Source organism: Prionailurus bengalensis, chromosome A2, assembly GCF_016509475.1.
Source record: "Prionailurus bengalensis isolate Pbe53 chromosome A2, Fcat_Pben_1.1_paternal_pri, whole genome shotgun sequence".
Lineage (NCBI taxonomy): Eukaryota > Metazoa > Chordata > Mammalia > Carnivora > Felidae > Prionailurus > Prionailurus bengalensis.
In genome coordinates, this window is record NC_057348.1 from 23,251,856 (window position 1) to 23,274,605 (window position 22,750).

General features: G+C 44.0%; 1 protein-coding gene across 3 annotated transcripts in view; it reads left to right on the forward strand.

Moving 5' to 3' along the window:
* CACNA2D3 (calcium voltage-gated channel auxiliary subunit alpha2delta 3) overlaps positions 1–22,750 on the forward strand; it is an 860,144-nt gene that overhangs the window by 547,713 nt on the left and 289,681 nt on the right. For all 3 annotated transcript variants that reach the window (XM_043587660.1, XM_043587659.1, XM_043587661.1), the window contains one exon: positions 13,382–13,460. In XM_043587660.1, coding sequence (XP_043443595.1) covers positions 13,382–13,460 — 79 coding nt within the window. The remainder of the gene's footprint in view (positions 1–13,381; positions 13,461–22,750) is intronic.

Consider the following 22,750-nt stretch of genomic DNA (forward strand, 5'->3'; position numbering starts at 1 on the left):
TTTCACTTTTTGGAGATGACATGATATTCTATATGGAAAACCCAACAGACTCCACCAAAAGTCTGCTAGAACTGATACATGAATTCAGCAAAGTTGCAGGGTACAAAATTAATGTACAGAAATGGGTTGCACTTTTATACACCAATAATGAAGCAACAGAAAGAGAAATAAAGAAACTGATCCCATTCACAATTGCACCAAGAATCATAAAATACCTAGGAATAAACCTAACCAAAGGTGTAAAAGATCCGTATGCTGAAAACTATAGAAAGCTTATGAAGGAAATTGAAGAATATACAAAGAAATGGAAAAACATTCCATGCTCATGGATTGGAATAATAAATATTGTTAAAATGCCAATACTACCCAAAGCAATCTACACATTCAATGCAATCCCAATCAAAATTGCACCAGTATTCTCCTCATATCCTCAAGCTTACTCCTCCAGGAAAAGCCCTCAGCCCTCATCTCCTGTAAGGTGGTGTTTAAGATGGAAAACTGGAGAACTTTGTTGCTGATATTAGAGCCAGCAGCTTTGACCAATCTTCAGGCTCTCCATTGGGAGAAACATATTTTGGAAAAACAAACAGCTCAGTTCCAGGACACAGTATCTATCTTTCTCTTCCCTCAATCCTCATGAAAAATCCTGACCCCAGAAAAACACAAACCAACAAATAAATAAAGCCATAATGGTGAGGAAAGAAAATAGGTTCTAGCTCTCAGGAATACCACCTTTGCGTTTATGTATTTTTTTCTTTTAAAAAAAAATTTTTTTTTAATGTTTATTTATTTTTGAGAGAGACAGACTATGAGCAGGGGAGGGGCAGAAAGAGAGGGAGACACAGAATCTGAAGTAGGCTCCAGGTACCAAGCTGTCGGCACAGAGCCCAACACGGGGCTCGAACTCACAGACCGTGAGATCATGACCTGAGCCGAAGTTGGCTGCTTAACCAGCTGAGCCACCCAGGTGCCCCATAGTTTATGTATTTTCTTCTATTAAAACCCATTGCTCTTCATGGCTTGCATTTCACTGATCTGTGTGCTGCCTCCCAGGCTATCTTTCCCCACCATCCCGTGCATTCCATGTGGGTTCTACTGGGTTTGTAGATTCTCTCCACTGCAAGAATGCTCCTGCAGGACAGAGATGATCTGTCGCCCTGCATGACCTCCCCTTCCTCAGTGTTTTTTGGTCACCATGGCTTTTTCACCAACTTACTGGCATGACTGATACTACTTAATTTCCTGTTGTTTTCTCTTACATGTAAAATGTGGTGGGGAAAATGTGAGAAATGCTGGAGGGTTCATTTCCAGGAGCAAAGAGCCGAGGGGAAGATCAGGAAGGATTCTTTTGACCTAAACTATCCCTCCAAAGGGACACAAAGCTAAGAGAAGAAATACAGGGACTTTACAGCTAAAAGTTTTTAACAAAATTTAACCCTCTTTCATGATAAGAGCATTGAACAAATATATGACCAGAACATAATAAAAGTAGGGCCAAACAAAACACTTAATCTCTGTTAGAGATGAGGACAGCCAACACCAGTGAGGAAACCTGGATAACTTTAAGGCTTACGGTCTGTAAGATAACAATTCTTAGGATAAATACAACTCTAACTGATTGAAGGCAAGAAATAAATTTTCTTCTGGGGTTTCTCAGAAAGAAGATATGTTTCCCCCCAGTTGCCCCCTGGAACTTTCTCTCACTTTCCTGCATCATCCACCTATGGTACTCGTTGATGTCAAAACAGTGGCTCTTGATAGTACGGTCTTCAGCTGGGCGCATGCTCCCGTAGTGGATGTTCAGGGTCATGGGAGCACTGGAATCCCTGGAGGGGGCAGAGGTCGGGGTACTGATAATGAGCATGTATCGATTGCCGAAACCCCACAGGTGATTCTGATAAGTCCTTCCCTCCCAACCCTGAGCCATGTTCCTACCTGTCTGCCTCTTGGAGAGTCACAGGTAAAATGAAATGAATGCTGTCCTCAACAATATCCTTGCAGTTGTCTGATGAGTCCTTGACTTTTCTTTCTGACAGTAAGCCCCAGAAGGTGGCAGGTGATTTGACAGCAGAAACTGCTATTTTAGACTAATTCTTAGTGACAGGGAGGATTGGTGGGGAAGATAGAAGTGACAAGAACCGTGCTAGCTTAGAGTTCACAACAGCTGTTGGTTTTAATAAGTTTGAGAATGATTTGGGCAGAATTCCAAACCCCTAAATCCTCGACCTGTAACCTGTACTGTGCTGATTCACTAGGGTGGTCTGTGGAGGGACGGCTTTATCCAAACGCATGCTGCTTCTTACTGAGTGGCGAGGGGGTGGGGACGCGCTTTGGCCCACATCCCACACAAGGGCTGCATTTGTGCCCAAGGCCGTGTGAGTCTTGGGTCTGTACCCTCATCTGGGTAGTGAACACAAACTCCGGGGCGGGGGGGGGGGTACCATTAAGGGAAAAGGAGCTTTTCACTAAGGTCCAGACTGACAGGCCAACTCACGCCTTCAGGCTTCACACCTTTGGGCCTTTTCCTACATGTTTTCTCTTTAGGGTCTAGGCAAGATGCCCCATTGGAGACCTCCTCTTAGAAAGGACCCCCCCCACACTCTTTAGTAGCACAAACCCTGCCCTCACCCTACCATTTAACAGCAATCCTGCCATATGGGTATTCTGTTAACCATAGTGCCTTGCAGGTAAGGAAAATGAGACTCAGAAAGATCACATAACTCCCCCCAGGTTGCCTGGCTCACTTGGGGAAGAGCGAGCTGCTAAAACTGGGTGTGTCCAGTTCTCAACCCTGTCTTGTATCCACTGTATTCTGCTCACCTGTCTACCCAGTCATTCCCGTTTTCCATGAAATCTTGCTGCCTGTTCAAACTGTGCCAAGGGGCGGGAGGAAGAAGGGACTTGCACTGAAAGTTGCTTGGAAGAACAAGTGTCCCATCATCTCTGTAAAGTGTTGTCTTTTCCCTGCTAGGTTATCCTTGAAGCAGGCCGTTATTTAAAATACAATTGACTTCAGTCTACAGCTTGTATGCCTTCCATCTAGAATCAAGGGGCAGCACCTAGGAAGAAATATGCTATAAAACTGATGATCCACCCATGTGAGGCCTCAACTAAGACACCATTTTCTGGCTCCTGAAGATGAGATGGCAGTAACAAAGACGGGAACTTTTCCGTCCTCCATTTCTTGCTATTTATCACCGAACTGCAGTGTGAAAAGAAATCAAGGGAACTTATTGTAGGGGAAAGTGAAATTTCCAGCTGATTAATAGCATATCAATTTGGAAAAATAGGAAAGCATTTAAAACGAAGTTGGTAGTGAAGGAAAGAGCTCTAACTCTGATAAATTCATGAGCATCCCATGCCAACTTATTTTGACTTACAAAATTTGTGAAAAGAAATGGAGAGAAAGTGAATGACTGATATTCATTGAGAATCTACCACATCCTGGGCACTGAGCTGGGTGTAGTGGCCTCATTCTGCTCCCACATCTGCATTTCTGTTTGGAGGACAAAATCGATGTAATTCAAGGAAATAAGTCATTAAGATACCTACAAAACGTACCAGGTATCATGAAGGAGACACATGGGATGAGAGGGAGTTAGCCATAGAAAGTGAGGGAATAAAGAACATTCTAGGCAGTGGGACAGGACCCTAAAGACAGGGTCTTTAGACAAAGACCCTAAAGCCAAAAAAGAGTTTTTCATGTCTCTGGGTCTTCCAGGACATCGTAGCTGTGATCAGGAGTTGGGAATATATTCCAAGTGCAATGGGAAGACATCGGAAGGCTCTAAGCTAGGGAGGGACATGATTCCAAGATGTTTCACAAGTGTAAGTATGAGCATCCCCATTTGTAGAACAATTAATTTCCCTTTTACGTAAGTAGACCTTCTGACCTGTTCCGCTGAATTTAACAGCTTTACACACATGAGTTTGTGTTTTTGTTTATGGTGTTGAATCTGTGAGCCTTCTTGGAAGAAAGGGCATACCTGTAAACAAATAACTGTTACCACTTGATCTCCACTTGATCCACTTGATCTCTGTAGGCCCTGTGGTGGCCAGCAATCTCAATCTTGGTGATGAATTTGTTTCAAGAGCCCTCATATCAGCAGAAAAGGATTTTTATGTATTACCAGTCAACACGTTTGCTAGCTTCATGTCAACCATTACACTGGATTCTCTGGATTTAAAAATGAATTACGGGGGTCCTATCTGTCTGTCCATTCCATCCCTGTTCCTTTAGGTGTGGTCATTCAAAGGCTCCATGTTGTAATGTGCAAATTCAAGGTCTGTAGTTGTCCCTATTCTGTCTCAGGGCTCCTGGTGTGTCCACCTTGCTCCTACATATTGAGGACTCATTCCCAATGTGAAGTCTGGATCTGGTCATGGATGGCTGATATCTGGGACTCACCAAATCATTGGATAATGGACATATAAATGAACAAATGAACTTCTCTCTCAATTTGGCAAGCATTTAAGAACCCACTATTATTGTCCAAAGAATACAATTTGTTTTTGAGGAATTTAGAGTACAGAATACAAGAAGTCTATAAAACAGAGGTTCTTTACCTGGGATCCAGAGATTCCTAGGGAATATGGGTCTTTGGTGAGGAGGTGCCCCAAATCTCATAAATCTTATCTGAAATTGTGAACGTACAGCTTTGGTTTTTTTTGTTTTGTTTTGTTTTGTTTTTTTTGGTAGGGGGAAGGTCCATAGCCTTTGCCAATGTCTTAAATGATCTTATGACTCTGCAGAGATTAACAGAAGTTGTCATTGCTGTACCTCTAGTGTTAGGGACTTCAATCCCATCATCCTTGGTAATGACACATATCAGTGATGGCTGCTCAAAACCCTCCCCTAGGAAGAATCTCTTATTCACCCACAACCATCAATTTGCTCTTTAACCAGACCTCTGGGCAGGGTTGGGGGGGGGGTGTCTATGGATAAGAGAGTTGGCTTTCCTCAACTCACTTTGTTTAGTTTTACTGCAGCAAATTGTATGAAACACACATGGCTGCAACTCTGACAGATTCACTGCCTCTGACCTGTCCTTGCATCCATTATCCCATTCCCCATTGATCACAGGGAGTGAGGCAGGTGATCCACATGTTGCCCACACATAAGGAAAGTACAGTCTGAGGGTTTAATTTGCTCAACGCCACCAAGCCAGTAAGTGTGGAGCTGGGCGCACCTGGAGCCCAGGTCTCCTGATTCCCAGATTTTTTGAGGGTACTTAGTATTTATTTGAATCAGATATGGTAAGGTGCGCAGGCATAGAAGTGGCTGGTGTGAAGGAAGAAGTTTATTATACTTGTCCTCTAGAAGCAAGAGGCACACCATACCACATGGAGCTTCACCAAGGGAAACACCGAGGCAAGGCGAGTGTGAAGAAAGAGAGAGAGAGAGAGGAGCTAGAGGGCTGAAGCCTTTTTGTGGTTTCATGTAAGAAAGAGGCAAAGCAGGGTAAGCAGGGTTGGGATTGGATAATTTCAGTGGACTTTGGGGCATAAGAACTGTCCCTAGTTGTCTGGTAGCAGCCATGGAGTGGTTAGGACAGGTGGAGAATGGTCCAGAGTGTGAACATCTGATAAAAAGAGGAGGTCGGATTGGTTTATTTGCATTCAGAGGTGCACCTGCAGGCAAGTTATTTGCTACCTCCAGGAATTAGCTAACCTGGGGAGGGGTAGTTCCTCCAAGGCAGCAACGCCCCAGAACATCAAAAGTACAGAACATAAAAAGATAGTTTATACACTGGCTTTGCCTCCTGAATGAAGTCCATGGAGCTGGATAGTCTAATGAATTGTATCACCCACCTTTGAGGATGTTTGTAGCTTGACTACTTGTTGTTCTGTGATTAGTGTGTCGTCGCACCGGTGCTCTGCTGTGCTAACTCAGCTCAGCCTCTGGGTGATTCAGACACGCCTTCTCCACCTTGAAAAAACACATGCCCATAAAACCAGACTTGCATCCTCCTTCTCAGAAGATTCCCAAACTGCACTTTTTCTGAATTGTGGTATTTCAGTACCACACATGAGGTATCAGGCACTGTGCTTGAGAGGAAAGAGATTATACAGGCTCTTACAGCATCCCCCAAATGACAGTCCATTTATCATAATGATCTATGATACTCATTTGTTGAAATTTTATTACTTTTGTAATTTAATTCAATTTGTCCCCTCATATTGCTGCTCAGGACAGTGTTACCTTATGCACCTCTCTCAGCCTTTGGATAAGGATGTTTCTCCTTTTATTATGAGCATGATGGCTTCTCGATTAAAGCGACCTGCTCAGTATAACTGTGTCCATTGGCATCAGCCTTCTCCAGGGCTGCCTCTACTCTTGCAGTGCTTCCATGAAGACAATATTGGCAGTCATTTATGAAGCATTTGGGGAATAATCAAGCTCCAGCCCTCATCTTCTGCCTAGAGGTTAAAGATTTTATTCAGAGGTGCTTCTCTGCACCATAATTCATAGGAATGAGCAAATAAGAGAAGCTGGTTAGGAATATATCTTGTGAAGATACAGAGCAAGAACATACTCAGTAATAGTAAGTTGACTTTAAGACATAAAGACATCAGGAGTCTTCTTTCTAAGTTGAAGTCATATACTATTTTTGAGAAATCCTGAAGGTATTTTAGGGAATAATTGAGTTGGGCAGTGAGTCTGAAGGGGCATGAGCAGGTGCAAAGACATAAAAGTAAGTGCACATATTCATTTGCAGAGGCTGCCACTTAGTTGAATTAAAATTTGGAACCCATGGATGTGGGCCCCCAGAGGTACTTGATGATTCTTTTAGCAAATGCCATTTATACATATAATCCATGTAGATTCCATGTTTTTTTAATGTGAAATTTATTGTCACATTGGTTTCTATACAACACCCAGTGCTCATCCCAACAGGTGCCCTCTTCAATGCCCATCACCCACCCTCCCACCCCCCATCAACCTTCAGTTTATTCTCAATTTTTAAGAGTCTCTTATGGTTTGGCTCCCTCCCTCTCTTTTTTTTCCTTCCCCGCCCCCATGGTCTTCTGTTAAGTTTCTCAGGATCCATGTTTTATAAGTTTTTTATAAGTACTAGATTTGTAGTTAAATGTTATTTTAAAATAAAACATAGTCTTTTTAAAAAATAAATGTGAAGACTATGTATTTGGAGGTTTCTAAATGTGCTGCCCTCAGCTCTTTCCTCTGTACATGGGAGCAAGAATGGGGTTATTGTAATTCTGAGGAGCAATGCTTTGGGTATAAAGACTCAGCTCTCGCTACAGACACGTGGGCACAGATCTGCCCTTTCTTGGGAAAAAAGGAACTGCATATGGCTGGTCCTGTTTGCCCAGTCTTGTTGGTGTCTGATGTTCCTGCCTTGTTGGATTGACACAAACTTAAAAAAAATGTCTTCTTGATCCATCTCCTCTATCTTTTTTAAACCACATACAGACTATAAACTAGAAGTTTAGCCTCAGTCCTTAGCAATGTATGGAAATACCTTTGTTGGAAATGGCTCCACTGATTTATTAATTCCTGCTTCCACTTCCCTTTGCTCAAGGCTCATCTTCTCTGTGTTATTTTAAAACATTGGCAATAAATAAATAAATAAATAAATAAATAAATAAATAAATAAATAAAGTTGGCATCGGTCTACCTATGTCAGACCTACCACGGGTGCTGTTTTAAAAATGTAGATCTGTGGCTTACTTAATTTGAATCTCTGGAGGGTGGGTGTTGGGGTAAGATGTGATCCAAGGCCCCTGGTGATCCTGATGTTCGGTGAAGTCTAAGAACCCTCCCTACCCTGGCCAGAGCCACTGTCATCTTTCACCTGGACCACTTTGGTGGCCTCCTACTTTTGTGTCTGTGCTCTACCCTGTCTCCCTATGGCTGTGGTTCTCAAACTTGGTTGCACATTGGAACCAAGAGAGATTAAAAGACTCTCTGCTCCAGAGGGTTTTATTTAATTGTGCTTGGATGGGACCTGGGTCTTCAGACTTGTAAGAACATCACAGGAAAATCAAATGAGCAGCCAAGTTGTGCATGACTTCTCATGGCTTATTCTCCATTCTCTACACTATAAACACACTTACCCTTTTACAAGATTATATGTGGCTCATATCAGGCTCCGACTCAGTCCCTTCTGTGGTTCTGTTCTCTAACAGTGGTTGCAAGGGCCCTGTTGTCTGTCCAAGTTCATTCTCTACAACCTCTGCTAATTGACTCCACTCCATTTCCACTGGTGCCTTCAAAGTCCCAGTGGCTGGGACTTTCTGTTCCCTTCTGTTCTCTTCACCTGGAGCATTCTTCCTCAATAGCCATGTGTCTTGTTCTGCTTCTCCCACCCCATTTTGTCCAGATCCCTGATGACATGTCACATTATCGGGGGGGGGGGGCTTCCCTTCCTCTCTTGTAGCTTTCATCACTCTCCATTGCCTTACTGTGCTTTATTTTCTTCATAAGCATTTAATCCAACAAATAAATGTTAGATATGAATTTGCCATTAATTATCTGTTTTACTTTCATGAAAATGTAAACTCCCTAAAGACGGAGTTTGTTTTAATGGTTTATCCATTTTATCCCCAACACCAGGAAAGGTCCCTGGTACATAGTAGGTGCTCAGAAGTAACTTGTGACAGATGGAGGATGACCTGTTACGCTCAGACTGTTTCAAAAGCATGGTCATTGACAATGTCCCATTCATTACCAAAGGGACTTGTGGGGGAGTTGGCGGCCGCCTGTTTTCTGGCTGTAAAACGTGTCCACGATAGGTGTACTGGCAGACACTCTTCGTCCCCTATTTTGATAGCTATAGAAAGAAGAGATTTGGTTCATTATTATTATAAACTCAAACTACCTATATTCACCATGAGAGGAATGGTGCCTCTCACATTTTCTGGTGGGAATTGCATCTACATGAGTAAGCATGATTTGTTTTTTGGAAAAACTGGATTGAGATTTTTGTTTGTTTCACTTGGGAAATTTTATACTAAGCAGATTAAATTAAGTGACTTTGAACTTAGAAATGTCCACATTCTAAATTTTATTAAGCTTAATTGGGTTTATAGAATACTTAAAGACCATACAAACTTAAATGGGAGATCAAAATGAACTAATAGGTTGATGCAGACTTTCCCCCGCTGCCTTTGTGCTGCATTAATGAGAGTGGTGCCTTCATGCCTGCAAATGATGAACACAAAACCCTGGCTTTCTGGGGAGCCTCAGTGTGTCCTTCCTGCTGTGGTCTGAACTGTGTGGTGCCTCTGTCCCTCGATATTCTGTGCTGTGAACCTGGCTTTCAAGACCACCTCTGATGTGAAAAGTAGTTGGCCTCAAGGCAGACTTGTGAACATTTCTTTAAAGGTGCTTCTTGGGGAAGAAATCTCTAATTGTTGGAAATAATATCTATCAGATTACAGAATCTGCTAATGATGGAAATGAGCGATTTGATTGTGTTACTTCTCCAGCTTTTGCACTCAGTTAATTGAGTGGTGGACTATGGCAGCCCCCCCATGGAAAATGCAGGGCTGGGTCTTAATGGCCACATTTCATCTCTTGTGTTGAATTTTCAGTGCTACATTGATTCTCCCTAGGTCCTTGTGGAATGGTTCAAGAAGTTGCCATCTGATTACTTTCTGCTCATTTAGAATGATCTTCAATTATTAAAGCAATACTTGTTCATTTGTAAAAACATTCAAATGATAGAGACATTTGTGAAATAAAAAGTATAAGTCCCCTTTAAGAAAAATAGGATTCTGTGCTATACCATATCCTACAACTTGCCATTGCTCCCCTCACCAGTTTATACCGGATGTCTTTCTACATGAGTACATATCTACAGGGTATTCGGCTCTGTGAATGGACTGTAATTTTTTTTTTTTTTTTTTTTAGCCATTCAGCTATCAAGAGACACTTAAGCTCTAACAGTTATTGACTATTACAAATAGTGAAGGTGAACGTTCTTGTAGCTTTACCATTTTTGTGTATTGGTGAAAATGTATAAAATGAAATTACAAGGCTTTATGAAGACGTTCAACTCTATAGTTTTTCCATATGCCTATCACTTCCTGTCATCTTTGATACCTGCTCAGCTCCTACGGGTATTTTTGTTGTTGTTGTTATCTTGGCTATAAAATAAATGCCTAGAGATAGAATTACTGGGCCTGAAAAAATTACAAATAAAAAATGCTATGGATATTGTTAAATTGCTCTCCAAAATGTTTATTTTGGAGTAAAAATCCCTTCTCTTTTGTTGCCAGTTGAAAGGCATCATTGTGAGAAATCCAGGGTGTGGACCTAGTATTGTTTGATGATGTTTATTTTATAGGCAGAGATGTGACAAGTCCTTTCCATGCCGTTTCTACTCAGATAAGGAGGCCAGTCCTCCAGGGAGCCAAGGGCGCCACATAAATGGAAATATTGAACATGATTCTGATCCTCTTTTCATAAGCAGTAAAATAAAATACAAACTAACAAAATAAATATGATGCCTATAAATCCTTTAGCATGTACCTGACCCAGGACCCCATTCCCAGGGCCAGGTAGGGGTCACAGCAGTGGTATAGGAGCCATGGTGGGGGTGTGGGGGCTGCAATGCTGGATTCCATTATTGTGGTTATTGTTAGCACAGTTCTTTGAGCAGTCATGTCTGGCCTGAAGTTTGGCACGATCCTGCTGTTTTTCCAAATGGGTTGCCATCTTTTTAAGTGAGGGATTATAGAAGTCTTGCTAGTGGTTCACAGCCTTGTGCTGGAGCTTTAACCATGCCGCTGAGAGAGAACTCAGTTTATCCTGAGGTTCTTAATCTGCATGGCAGAGGAGGTTTGGTGCATGCGAACATACGGGCTGCTCTGTGCCACATCTTTTCCTATTTGCCTGCAAAGATAGACCCCTAGCTTCATTTACGAAGAGCTATCTTTTAAGCTTTCTGCTTCATTAAAAGCCAGTGGGGATGCAAGTTTTTATCAATCTAGGGTTTCCCCTTAAAACAGCTTAAATTTGAAATGAAAGGTGAGGACTTATTAAAAAAAAAAAAAAAGCATTGGTCTGGGTCTCAAAACACTGTGTTCCAGTGCTGGCTCCTCTGGGTGCTGGCTCTGGGCCATGGGGCTGGTTGGGGTTTTCTATGTGGACAGACCCAGCATCTTGAAGAGATTGAGAGGAGGCCCCAGTGTTATCCCAAGGCAGGACTAGATGAATTATTTTTTTAAGTTTATTTGTTTATTTTTGAGAGAGAGAGAGAGTGCAAGCAGAGGAGGGACAGAAAGAGAGAGAGAGAGAGAGAGAGGGAGAGAGACTCTCAAGCAGACTCCCCACGGTCAGCGCAGAGCCTGACATGGGGCTTGAACTCAGATGACCCAGGACTAGATGAAATTAAGCAAATCATTTTAATTAACTGGACCTCAGCTACTGCCTATATCAGACATCTTCAGCTAAATGCCCACAGTGGCCAGGCAGGAAAAGTGAACAAGAAAGTGACTTTATGTAGGGCTTGGTCAGTGATAATCACTTTTGGCCACGTGAAACTGACTCTTCTCTTTTTTCCTCCAAGAGAAGCCAGAATCTCCCAATTTAAGTAATAATAATAATAATAATAATAATAATAATAAATAAGTGACATATCCTTTCTCCCTCAATGTGACTCCATTGGGAATAGTGTGGGAGAGAGTGAGGGGAATGAAGAGAGGCAAATCTCTCTCTGCCTGCTCACCCACTCAGGAAGCACCCTTGGAGGAGTTGTGATGGATGAAATGACTGCCTTCGTGCACACAAGTGAGGACAGGCTGAGGTTATGTAATGATAACATGTGTTTAAACATTTCTTTAGGAGCATCTGGGTGGCTCAGTCTGTTAAGCATCTGACTCTTGATTTCGGCTCAGGTCATGATCTTGCAGTTTGAGCTTGAGCCCCACATTGGGCTCTGCACTGACAGCACAGAGCCTGCTTGGGATTTTCTTTCTTCCTCTCTCTCTCTCTGCCCCTCCCCTTCCCTCTCTTTCCAAATAAATACATAAAAACTTAAATACACACACACACACACACACACACACATCTCTTTAAACTAGCTTTCAAGCTATAGTGCCCAGAGAAGAGGATATTTATAATTAAAACAAAATCTAGAGCGCCTGACTGGCTCAGTCGGTAGAGTACATGATTCTTGGTCTTGGGGTTGTGAGTTCAAACCTCATGTTGGTCATGGAGCCTACTTAAAAAGATAATAATTAAATAAATAAAAGAAAACACAATCTGCATTTTTTTTCACTCAGCTGGGAGCATTCGTGTATTTTTACCCATTCATATATTGAGCTGTGCTCCATCAGGACACAGCCAGGGGAAAGAGGCATACCTCTTCCTTCCCTGCATCAGGTGGACAGGCTAGCGGGAATCAACCTCACAGACGTAACCACACAAGATACTAGTTATCTACACTATAATAAAGGCACTGAAGGGGCAGTAGGGGTGCCTGAGCCAGTTTCAGCGGGCTGGGGGGACACCAGCTGGTAAAGCCTCTCGTACCACATATCCAGTGTCTTCATCCGATAGTATGTCTTCGTTAACTGAGCCACAAAGAGGTAGCCACAGCACCATCCTTGGCCCGCCAGAAGACTTTTGTTTGGACTGTGTAGTCTTCAGCCATGTACCATTTTAAATTTGAATTCAAGAGTTGTATCCCTTTTATTTCCTCTTCTCCCATCTTACCCGCAAGTACTACTTTGGGGGATGGATTGCACTCTATTTCAGAGAATTCTAGCCTCATGGGAGAGAGTTGAGAAAGCAGTAGAAAATGAGAGATACAGGGTTTTACATGTGTTTTCTACTCTTTGGGAACCAAATGCTTAAGAAGGCAAGAAAGAGTCCCCATTGGTCTCCTGGCTACAGGCCGTGCCTCTGGTCCCACTTAATTACCTCCTAAAATCACGCCAGACACCACAGATGGTAAGACTCTCTGCAGCCTGTCCTCACCATTGGGGGAGAGGGATGTTGAGGGTCTTTTGGTGGCGTTTGTATTCCCAGGAAGAGCATACCCTGCATTTCCTGTGTGGATGAGGAAAATGGTTGTGGATTTGGTCCAGACCTGGACGATCCTTGTCCATATGTTTGTAGCAAACCCAGACCCGTGATGTTGCCATTTCCCATTTCAAGTTGCTCTCCTCTGTCGTGTGTTGCACACCGAAAAACAACCACCACCAGTGCCATATGGTTTAAAAGATCAAAGGCCTGAGTTTTGAATATATTTCTAGCTGACTGTACTTCAAATGTCTTAAATATGTTCCTACAGATGGGAAGCCTGGGGCATTAAAGAGGTAAAGCACATGTGTGTGTGCCACGCATGTGATCTGGGGCAGCAGAGTGAAAGGTGAACACCACTGATGCCTGTGTTCCTCTTCCTCTCAGGTCCGCATCTTCACCTACCTCATTGGACGGGAGGCTGCTTTTGCAGACAATCTCAAGTGGATGGCTTGTGCCAACAAAGGTAGGTTCCCCCCGTGTGCTTGGCTCTGAGTAACTTCCCCTCGGATGTGCCAAAATTGGGGTAGTCCTGAGCAAGTAGAAAGTTCTAAGAGAAGGCTATGAGTTCTAAGACAACATTTGGGTGTTTCTAGATGAGTTTTGATAACTTATAATAGCATCTCCGGAAATACATTTACAAATTTCGAGGACATTGTCATGTGGAATGGTTAACCTTCTACATTCTGCCACTTAGTTGCTGGGTGACCTTGGGATGATTACAATGGCGTAGCACTTTACTGATCACCAGATACCCGTGTGTTCACTCCACCTTCCTAGTCCCCTTGCAGTTAGCTGGGGCCTCAAGACAGGTTCAGTAGGCCGTGAGCAAAACCAACCTGCATCATTCCTAGGCTAAAGCGCGTTAGAGCTAGTATGATAGTGTCCATACAATGTTCTCCTGCCCTTGTGAACTCTGAAACTCCATGCTCTGGATGGAATAGTCATGAGATGACTTCATCAGCCCGGTTTCCTGAGTGACCACTAGGGACGGAGGCCTTTCTACTCCCCCTGCCCCCGGCTGTGTGCCGGCCCATGCTGCCAGTATAATCAATAACCCTTTGTGTTAAGCTACTGAGATTTTCAGTTCCCATAGCATAACTTAGCCTACTTAACTAATCGAATTAGTTTTTAACCTGCCTCAATGTTCTAATCTCCAAAATCAGGATGTGGATAATAGTTCTTCCTTTGATTCCTATTAAATGTAAGGATTAATGAAATGGTGTATATTAGGTACCTGGTTCAATGCTGAGGCATGGTAAATGCTCAGTAATTGTTGCCTTTTCGATATTCCAAGGTTTATTATTTAACAATCTCCTGTTGTGTGTCAGAAACAATGCTTTGGGGAAGACAGAAGGAGGGAGGTAACTGGCCCACTAGTCAGTAAAGGGCTTCTTTTCATGCTACACACAACCAAAAAGGCAAAACAGAGGAGGCAAATAGCTGGTCAAGTCCAACCCCTGGAGTCTTAACCCAGACTCCTTGAGTTCAAATCTAGCCTCCACCATCCACCACCCATGGACAAGTTACCAGACCTATCTGGGTCTGAGTTGTGTCACCTACAGAGCAGGGGTAATGATGACACGTGCCCGACACTGTTGTGAGCCTGAAATGGGGTTCTGCAGGTAAAACTGGTAGTGCAGTGCCTCACAAATGCATGTCCTGTATTATTTCCTGGTGCCATTTTGATCTGTAGGCGTGTCTTATTTCCCCTCGGAGGCTACATGTTCTATGAGAACAGGCTTTTACTCTGATTTCATCATGAGCACTTGGGGAGAGCCCAGACTCCTATCTCACTCAGAGCGAGTGCTCCTTTAACGTTTGAAAAATGAGTAAATTGGCTATACACACTTACAAAGGAAGACATGTCCTATCACATAGTAAACTAGTCTTGATAGATTTAGGTGGTCTTTTTTAATATTGTCTCTTAAGCCATGCTTTATTAAAAAAAAAAGTTCCAATGTTTGTACGTTAGTGAAGGAAGGAGGACTCCATGAAGAGTTTGCACACCCCAGCTCTTAAGACAAAGTTATTTTAGTTGCAAGCAGCTGAAGTTGCTCTCTGAAATTAAAAAGAGGAGTGTTTTGGAGAGGAAAAGGAGTGACTCAGAGCCCAGAGCGGGAAGAGAAGCTCATGTTTCATGAGGGACCAGGAGGCTGGTTTCAGTTCCTTTCTTCCTTGGTTTCTTTCTGCACCCCATGACATTCTTCCTCTTTGTAGACAGACCACCCCCCTCTGCCCGCTGTGGTGTGTGCACATCTAGAAATGACCACACCATGCCGTGCACACTCCTCTGTCCACACAACACATTGTGGGCAAGACATGATATTCAAAAGAAGAGTTTGTATCTTCTCCACTTGAGACTGGTCAGCATTCTAAATTCTGATTTCAAGTCCCTTCATTCCCCCAGAAAAGATTATGACCCCAAGCTTGGATCAGGTCTCCCCAAGCTGAATTGGGCATGGGTGGAGGTAATCCCATAGAGAAAAATATATGTGTTCTGCGGGGGCTTAGCACTGTGAATGGGCGGGTGTGGGACATGAGTGGTGAAAAGGTGCATGGACAACCAAATAAAGCTTTCTCGCCTTTCCCTTCGCTTGACATTGTCTTGAATTCTCTGCTTCTACTTGGAACAGTCTTTTAAACCCGTGCCAATCCCCTCATCTTAAAAGGAGAGAACAGCGTGGAAGGTTTTTAACATTTCCTTGAAGCACTAACATAACACATTTTACAATTAGTTTAGTTTAGCGGCTGGCTGGCCTCACTAAAAGGTATCAACAATTCTGATTGTCTCAGGATAATGCATCTGGCTTCACGTGGGGGCAAAGTATAGGAGAAACATAGGCAATGAAGATATGGGGGTTCAGGGGATCCCAGATTTCCTCTGGGTGAAGAGGCCATTCTTGAAATAAGTTTTGGAACTTTGTTGACATTTGAAAACCTTGAGCGAACTACACTTTTCCCATTTTTTCCTTTATTTTGTGGTCTTGAAAAGAAAGGGTTCCTTTCCATTTTCAAGTTTTTAAAAAATGTTGCTGTTATTCCTGCCACATTGGATTGTAGTTGTTCCCATCAGCTAGGATGCATTTAGTCATGGGTTCTTGTTTGTATCTGTCTGTGTCCAGCTGATGAAAATTACTCAAATTGAAGTCTTGTCTTAATCAACTAATATTACACCATAATTCAGTTTTAGCCATTGTTTATAAGAATCTTTGAGGCATCCTTTTGAAGACAATTTAGTCAACTCAGAGTATTCCAGGGCCTGGCTATAGAATATAGGCCTTTAGATTTATAAGTTCTGAGTACAGCAACTTGGAAAACCCAAGGAGGTAACAGTAGCTGCCTTGCTGGCTGGGCCATCGGATTCCACAGTGATTCTCCTTCTCTTCCTGAACAAATCCAGTCATTTCCTTCCCTGCCAAAGCAAGTCTGTCTCAAGACGTCTGCCTTCCTCACTCTGCTTCTTTTCTAAAGGGCCTTGGGAATAAAATGTCATTGTTTGCCACCCTTCAAAGTAACAGTCGCCACCAAAATGTTAGCTTCCAGTCATCTGTGCCCATATAAACATTGGCTTCACGTTGCGTCAGTTATGGGGTTTCAGACCATGTAACATCGGTGAGCAAGTATTCTTCTCTGGTCATTAATTAAATCATTGTTTATAGTCTCAGATTGTTATAGTATGGAGACAGCATAACATTTTTCATCTCAAGTGACATGAGGTCCAGAGGGGGCCCCCCCTTACATATTTTCTCCCTGAGTCAGCCAAGTTCTTCAGTGAAATGGAGCATTAGCATTCGGGGACCAAAACAGACACAGGGGGAGCCCAGGGGAGCCCAAGGAGAAGTCTGCTGGCTGACTGGCCAAAGTGACTCAGGAGTCCTAGGGCCAGCACCTCTTCCCCGGGTCAGTAGTCAGGGACCCACTATCTGCACCAATAGAGTCTGGTAACCATGGAGACAGTTCTCAGTCAGTGCACCTCAGACACTGTCCCCTGGAAACGGATTCCTGGGGACATTCATGCCCCTTGCAGGGGTTCTCTGTCTTGTCCAATCTACTAGCAAAATCCAGAGAGGCCTGGATCTCATTGGTTTGTTTCATTTTATGCATAACTAGGTCCTATCTTGAGGGAACCAGCCCTAATGAGGCAAAGAGGCAAATCATTTTAAATGCATGAAAATAATCATTGCCACTGTAGGGTGGCTTGTGGAACTTAAAGCTCTGTATTCACACTATTGGAGGAACAAGTGAGCTGGGAAAACTGGAAAGAGGGGCCGACTAGCCCAGATACTCCATAAAGCCGTGATGACCTTCTCTAATGTTCAGTGTGCCAAGATTTTAAATAAGCAATGCCTGATTCTCCTTCAGAAATCGTGGTGGAGGGAGTGTTTTCCAGCTGTGCAAATAAAGAAGGGGCTCTGTGTTTGGGTTCTCAACCCATCAGTCATCGTTAGGTCGAATGGAAATGCCCCATGAGTCTCTCTTGGTTGTCCCTCTGGTCAGCTTGTCCCTTTTTGATGGGTTAATGGTCATTTTCTCCTGATCTGAGAGAGAACTGGTGGCCTAAGACCTCCTCGAGCACTCAGAACCACAGTCTTTTTCCATCCCCAAATCCTTAACTTCGCCATACCTTTCCAAGTGTCTTGTCCCCTAAAAGATAGTTAAATTTATGAGCCCAGAATGGTTGTAGGTGGGATTGAGGGGAAAATGAAAATTATAACTTTTTGCCATTTTGGAGCAGGTGGGAGAAGGCAAAAATGTCATTCAGATACATTTATGTAATTTTTAAAAATTTTATACCTGTTGACCAATATCTCCCAATTCCTCCAACCCCTTCCAACCCCTGGTAACCACTATTCTACTCTGCTTCTACAAGTTTGGCTTTTTTTAGACTCCACATAGATTTCACGCATAAGTGGTATCATGTAGTATTAGTCCTTCTTTGTCTGACTTACTCACTTAGCATGGTGCCCTCAAGGGCCATCCATGTTGTCTCACTGGTAGGATTTCCTTCTTTCTCATGGCTGAATAATATTCCATTGTGCACATTCTGTAAACATGAGGATTGGAGGGGAGAGGGTAATGGTGATGAAGAGGAAGACAGGGCTACTGTTGTTAAACCACAGCTAAGCACACCAAACTGCTTACTCAATGCCAGGTAGAATGCAGAGCACTTTGGTGTGTCATCTCTGACCTCGTAAAGCTTTGGGAGGTGCGTGACCAGGAAGCAGATTTGGAGAGACTGGCACCTTGCTCTGGGTTAGCAACCAGCAGGTGGCCGAGCCAGGATCCAGGCCCGGCTGATCCAAAGCCCAAGCTTAACTCTTCACCAGGCTGTAGGGTTGCCTCTCTTTGGGGGGATGATAGTCCTGTTTCACAGAAGACTTGTGCTTGTTTCCCATCGTATGGGAGAATCTAGAAAACAGAATTTAGAGTTTGAGGAAGGACTTTAACATGCCGCAGCGCATAAAGGCTAGACCAGGATTTATACTCAGCCTGTGCGTCCCAGAAGTGATCCTGCCTCAGCCTGTGCAGGCGTGTGGTCCAGTTCCTGACATTTTACAAATGGGGACATTAAGGCTCTGAGAGGAGATGAGGTGGGAAGAGTTGGCTCAGCAGTAGAGCTGCAGACAAGCCAGCATTCCTAGCTCTACCGCATGATCCTTCAAATTAGTTTTTTCTAACATGAGATTTGAAATTAAAAATGTAATTTTATTCACAAAGGAAAAGGCTTGCTCCTAAATCTGAGGTTTGGGGCTCATTCCAATAGCTTCACACTTGACAACGATGCCCACCAGGGCCACTGGGCTCCCTGTCCAGGGGGGGCATTCTCTCCCAATGGGTTCTTCCCAACTCCTTGAAGAGCCCTCATCTCTCAGGGCTCAGTAGACCTCTTGCTTGGTCTTTGTGAAAGTCCAAAGAACTGTGGAGACAGAAAGCACTTTGTAAACTACATTTTTCTGCAGAAAAAAGTGGGTTTTTTTCAGCAGTGTGTGCTGTTGACAGGGAGGAGGGAGATAGAACACTGCGAGGGTCTTCCGAGAACACTGCTGTTTCCTTAGGAGAGGCACACAAGGTCACACCATCGACCTCGCTGCCCACCTTATTGCTCTGACAAGACCGGAATCTTGGCTTTCTAGTTTTCAGCTTGTCTTATTTAAGAGGCGGGCCGGGGGGGAAGCCTCTGAAAAGACTCACTAGGAGCAGTGTCCATCACACCAAAGATGGAACAGGGACCCCAGCATGCGAGGTGCACAGAAAGAGTCTCCCATTGAGGACTGACTTACAGGGCCCTCGCCTCTGGCATCACCACAAAGCTGAGTATCGAGTGATGTGCCGACGGAGCATCTCACACAGAGGCATCTTTTCGACAAGGACCCTTAAGAAATCTCAAAGTAAGGGTGGTAAAATCTCAGAAACACAAAGCACCAGGCTGCCTGTGGTTTATCGCACTGAGCAGTTGTAACCCAGAGTTCACAGAAGGCTCTGCAAGGGAATAAAGTAAATAAATTGATGTTATGTAGAAAAATGAGCAGACCACTTGTAATAGATGGCTAATTTCAGCATTAATTAGTCCTTGGTAATTACCAAATGATTGCTGATTCTGTTTTCTTACATGATCTATGAAGTCCAAAAAGGCACATTAAAGAAGAGAATAAACATTCACGAGCTAGAATTTAAAAGAAATGAAAGTGAGGGGAGGGAGGAGGGCAGGTGGCCAGTCCAGAGAATGAGGAGGGAAAACAAGGGAAGCACCTATAGTTACAGCCAAAGTGGCCAGCCCTCAGTGACTTCCTGTTATCCATCAAAAGGTACATTTGTTAACTAAAACTTATATGAAAACATTTTAAAACAAAAAAGAGCCTTTCAGAAAGTTTTTAGGTTTTAATGAATTGGGGCTAGATGATAAATTTGCATTAAGCTTTGCAGTATACATTATTAATAGTATTTTTATAATTTCAGCTTTTCTTACATTTTATACATCTGCATCCCTGGTCTATGTTTTCAGATAGAAGTTAGAACTGTGACATGTGACCTTTTCAGTAGATCTTCGGTGCTAATCATTGAGCAGTTCCCAGGAACTTCAGGGGAGAGCTATACATTTCCCATCCCCATCCTCAAATTCTCAGCCACCGAGACACAAACAGCCCATGAGGGTCACCCTCTTGGGGCAGGACCTCTGAGCAGCTGTGCCTGACCCTTCCCAATACGGGGAGAGGCAGTGTCTTCTGTGGTGAAGAGCAAAGGTTTTGGAATCTGATGAACCTAGATTCGAATTGATCCAGGACAAGTTACTGAGCTCAAGTTCCTCTGTATACAATGAGCACACGAGTTAGGCTGTTGTGTGGCCCAGGTGCAGGGAGACCCTCGGGCCTCATGAATGTCCCTACATTACTGTTGGTTCCCCCAGACCCCTGTGCCTGGTTTGGGGAATGCTGCTCTGGACAAGATAGGCACCAGCTTTTTGTCACATGTCATGGAGTTTATATTCCAGTGAAAGAGAACAGAGTAAAACAAATAAAGGGAAGGTGGAGTGAATCGAAAGAAGTAAGTTCAGGCAGCTCATCTCCAAATGATAACAGAAGCCAGTCATGGCAAAAGAGGATAAAAGGTATGTTGGGCAGAAGGGGCAGCAAGTGAAAGGCCCCGGAGGTGGGGGTGGTGATGAACATGCTCTGTGAGAGGAAGCAAAAGGCCAGTGAGGTGAAACAGTGGGCAAGGATGGGAGTACAGAAGGGGATTCCATCACCCAGGTGGGAAGGGGCCAGTTGATGGGGAGTCTTGGTGGTCAGAGTAAGAATTTTAATTTTATTGTAACTCTGAACAGAATCTATTTTAGGACCTTAAGAAGGGAGATGGTGATCTGCTTTATACCTACAGACATTCCATACAACTGCCATGAGGAGTATAGATAACAAGGAGGGAGAGGCGTGAGAGGCTCTGGGGGAGAGATGATGGAGTCTTGGGAGCAATGGAGATGGGAAACAGAATTTTAAATATATTTTAGAGGCAGGGCCAGAGGAACATGCCATAGATTAGCTATGGGGTGTGGTGAGGAAATGATGGCTATCAAAGATAATTCTTATGTTTTTGGCCTAATTGGGCAGTGGCGCCATTTGCTAAGATGGGGAAGACCCACCAGGGGAGGAATGGGTTTGGACAGGGAAATTGGGAGTTGGCTTTGGACAAGTTGAGCCTGAGAATCCTGTTACTCATCCCCATGGAGGTGTCAGGTATACAGTTGGCTATGGGTCTGTAGCTCTGGGGAGAAGCCAGCTTTTCAGAGCTCTGAGTATGATAAGCAAGGCCAAGTGAGTATGGTGTCCCAGCTCAATATCCTTCCAAATGTGTGATTGTGTTTCCTTCCTACTCCCTCCTATGCTAATGATCTCTCTCCCATCCTCCTCCTTACATTCATTCCCTTTCTTCTCTTGGCCCTATTTCGGAAAACCCAAATCAGGGTTTTTTACTGTTGGCTTTGAGCATTCGAATGAAAATACAGACAACTAAGAAAAATTCCTCCTAAGAGATGCTGTCTTCAGTGCACATTTGGCACAGGATCCCCAATTGGAATTGCTCTACACTGTGAATTGTTCGCCCATGTGCCCTGATGGTCCAGAACTTTCAGCTCTCTCCTTCTCCTCTCAACGTGGCAACACTTCTCTTAGCTTGTCCCCTGTGCCTTGTTTTTGGACCTAACACCCTTCCTTCAGAGCCCAAGTTTTGCCTGCTAGAGGAGAGATGAAATGCTTTCTGCTCAGTCACACTGTGATTGCAGTTGCCGTGCATAAAGGGATGATAGCATGAATGCTCTGTCACCCAGCAGCCCTCTTTAATCTTGCCTTTCCCACCTTGCCTCCAAGAAAGGGCCACCTGGAAGCCTTGTGGGAGCACCATCCCAGATGGATGTCCCTAACTGTAGTGCCTGACCTCAGAGGGAGTGCCAAGGTGCACATGGGCCCCCTCCCAGGCCACAAGCTGGAACAGGCACTCAAGGTCTGTGCCTTTGGGGCCCTGTTTCCCCTGGGGTGGGAGAGGCCCCAGCCCTGGACAGGAGTGACAATGCATGTTAATTAGCACTGTGCAGAGCTGTCATCAGGAAGCCAGAAGCCACATGGTCCCAACCTGGTTTGGGGTTGGCACAGCAAATTCAAACCAGCTGGCCTTTGTTTGGAAATGCCCTGGGAGTGTTCTAGCCCATTCTGGACAACAGAGGGGCAGGCATTTCCTTACCCGGGGCACTGTTTTAGACGAGAGGTTCTATAAACACTGTAGCAAGTGCTGTGACGGATCTGGTTCAGGGGCGTACATACCCTTCTCTGATTTGCTAGCAAGTAGGACATGGCGTGAGCTTAGTTGTAAGGGTCCTTATTGAAAGGCATGGGGAGGAAACATAAATTTTGTCCGTCAGTGTCCCCTTTATTAAAATTCTCTCATGACCACCTGCCTGGAAGATAAAGTCTAAACTCCTTTCCAAGGTCCTATGTAATTGTCCCCCCCCCTCATCTCTGATCTTAACAGCATCTGACTTCCAGCCCCCCCCCCCCCAGCTCCTTACTCCACCCATTCGAAGTGATTTTCAGTTCCTAGAAGGGGCCTGACTCTCCACTTAGGTCTTCACTCACACCCCTTGCTGTGCTGGATACAGTCTCCCTCTAGCTAACTGGGCCCTCACCCTCCAGGGGCCAGCTGCACTGACCATTCCTTGGGGTAGCTGGGTTTGGTGGACTGTCCCTGGTGTGGGTTTCAGCATAATAT